The sequence below is a fragment of the Leopardus geoffroyi genome, chromosome A3 (genome assembly GCF_018350155.1).
Source record: "Leopardus geoffroyi isolate Oge1 chromosome A3, O.geoffroyi_Oge1_pat1.0, whole genome shotgun sequence".
NCBI lineage: Eukaryota > Metazoa > Chordata > Mammalia > Carnivora > Felidae > Leopardus > Leopardus geoffroyi.
This window is the reverse complement of record NC_059336.1, coordinates 124,054,464-124,056,180: the sequence shown is the minus strand read 5'-3', so window position 1 is coordinate 124,056,180 and position 1,717 is coordinate 124,054,464. Positions and strand designations below refer to the sequence as shown.

Genomic DNA, 1,717 nt, shown 5'->3' with positions numbered 1-1,717 from the left:
ATCTGCTTTCTGTTATTACAGCTCTACTTCTTCTAAAATTTCATGTAAATATAAACGATATATAATATTTTGTGCTTGTCTGCTTTCAGTTAGGATGATGCTTTCAGTTAAGATGACCCATGTTATTACATGTTACCAGTGGTTTGTTTTTAGTGCTAAATAGTATTCCATTGTCAAAAGTGACCCTCTTTTTTTTTTTTTTTTTTAAATTAATTCATTTCAATTCAAGTTAGTTAACATACAGTTTAGTCTTGGTTTCAGGAGTAGAACGCAGTGATTCATCACTTACATAGATTACCCAGTGCTCATCCCAACAAATGTCCTCCTTAATGCTCATCACCTGTTTAGCCCATCCCCCCCAACCTCCCCTCCAGCAACCCTCAGTTTGTTCTCTGTGTTTAAGAGTCTCTTATTGTTCCCTTTCCCTATGTTCATCTGTTGTGTTTCTTAAATTCCACATGAGTGAAATCATATGCTACTTGACTTATTTTGCTTAGTATAATACACTCTAGTTTCATCCATGTTGTTGCAAATGGCAAGATTTCATTCTTTTTGATTGCTCTCAGCACAGAGCACACTGTCAGCGCAGAGCACAGCGGGCCTTTATCTCATGAACCATGAGATCATGACCTGAGCCAAAACCAAGAGTCAGACCCTTAACCAACTGAGCCACCCAGGAGCCCCTCATCATTTATTTAGGTCTTTAATTTCTTTCAAAACAGTTTTATAATTTCTAGTATACAGGTATTACATATATTTTGTTAAACTTATCTCTAAGTATTTCATATTATTGATGCTACTATAAATATTTAAATTTTCAATTTCTAATTGTTCAGTGCTGATATACAGAATTTATTTTTTATATTGACTTTGTACTCTGATATTTGCCAAACTTGATTGTTCTTTTTTTTCCAAAAAGGCTTTATTACATACAGAGGGGAGGGGTTCAGTCCTTCTTAGCTGCAACTTTCTGCATGGCTACCAGGACTTTGCACAGCAAATCTCTCTTGCTCTTGGCAGGGATGTGTGTCCCCACCCTTTTCTTGATGAACTTGAGAGAGAGCCTGTCCTTGGAGACCTTGAGCTGATTCATGGATCGCCATGGCTCCATGGCCATGGCTCCATGGCTCTATGGCCGCTCATATGGGGCTTGCTGCACACCTCTAAGATCCTGTGCTGCTGGAACTTGGAGTGCTTGGTAAGGCTCTGGTGGTGATGGCTATGCCTCGGCTTGCTCACGTTCTTGGTCACCTTGTGGCCCTTGGTGAGGCCCAGGGCCATAGGATAGTGCAGAGCCATGGTTGCTAGTCCTTAATGGCTCCTGCGGTGGAAGAACCAAACTTGATTTTTTAAATTCTAATGGTTCATTTGTGGATTCCATAGACAGGTTTACTTCTTTTTTTCCATATATGGATGCATTTATTTCTTTTTCTTGCTCTATTAAGCTGGGTAGAACCTGCAGTACAATCATGAATAAAAATGGGAAGCATGAATGTCTCTGCCTTTTTTTTTGACCTTATGAAGAACATATTCAGTCTTTTATCATCAAGTATGATATTAGCTGCAGATGCTTTTTATCAAATTGAGGAAGTTCCACTCTATTCCTGATTTGGAGTTTTCATCATGAAAGGGAGGTGAATTTTGTCAATGGATTTTCTGCCTTTATTAAAATGATTATATGGTTTTTCTACCTTAATTTATTGATTTGGTGAAATAC

The 1,717-nt window shown here is 38.2% G+C and overlaps 1 protein-coding gene across 1 annotated transcript; it reads right to left on the bottom strand.

Annotated features, from left to right (window-relative positions):
• Positions 1 to 925: 925 nt before the first annotated feature.
• LOC123579768 (60S ribosomal protein L36-like) lies at positions 926 to 1,448 on the bottom strand. Its single transcript, XM_045443809.1, is given in 2 exon segments — positions 926 to 1,152; positions 1,155 to 1,448. Coding segments are annotated over 2 exon segments (351 nt in total). The 5' UTR covers positions 1,300 to 1,448; the 3' UTR covers positions 926 to 946.
• Between the last annotated feature and the right edge of the window lie 269 nt (positions 1,449 to 1,717).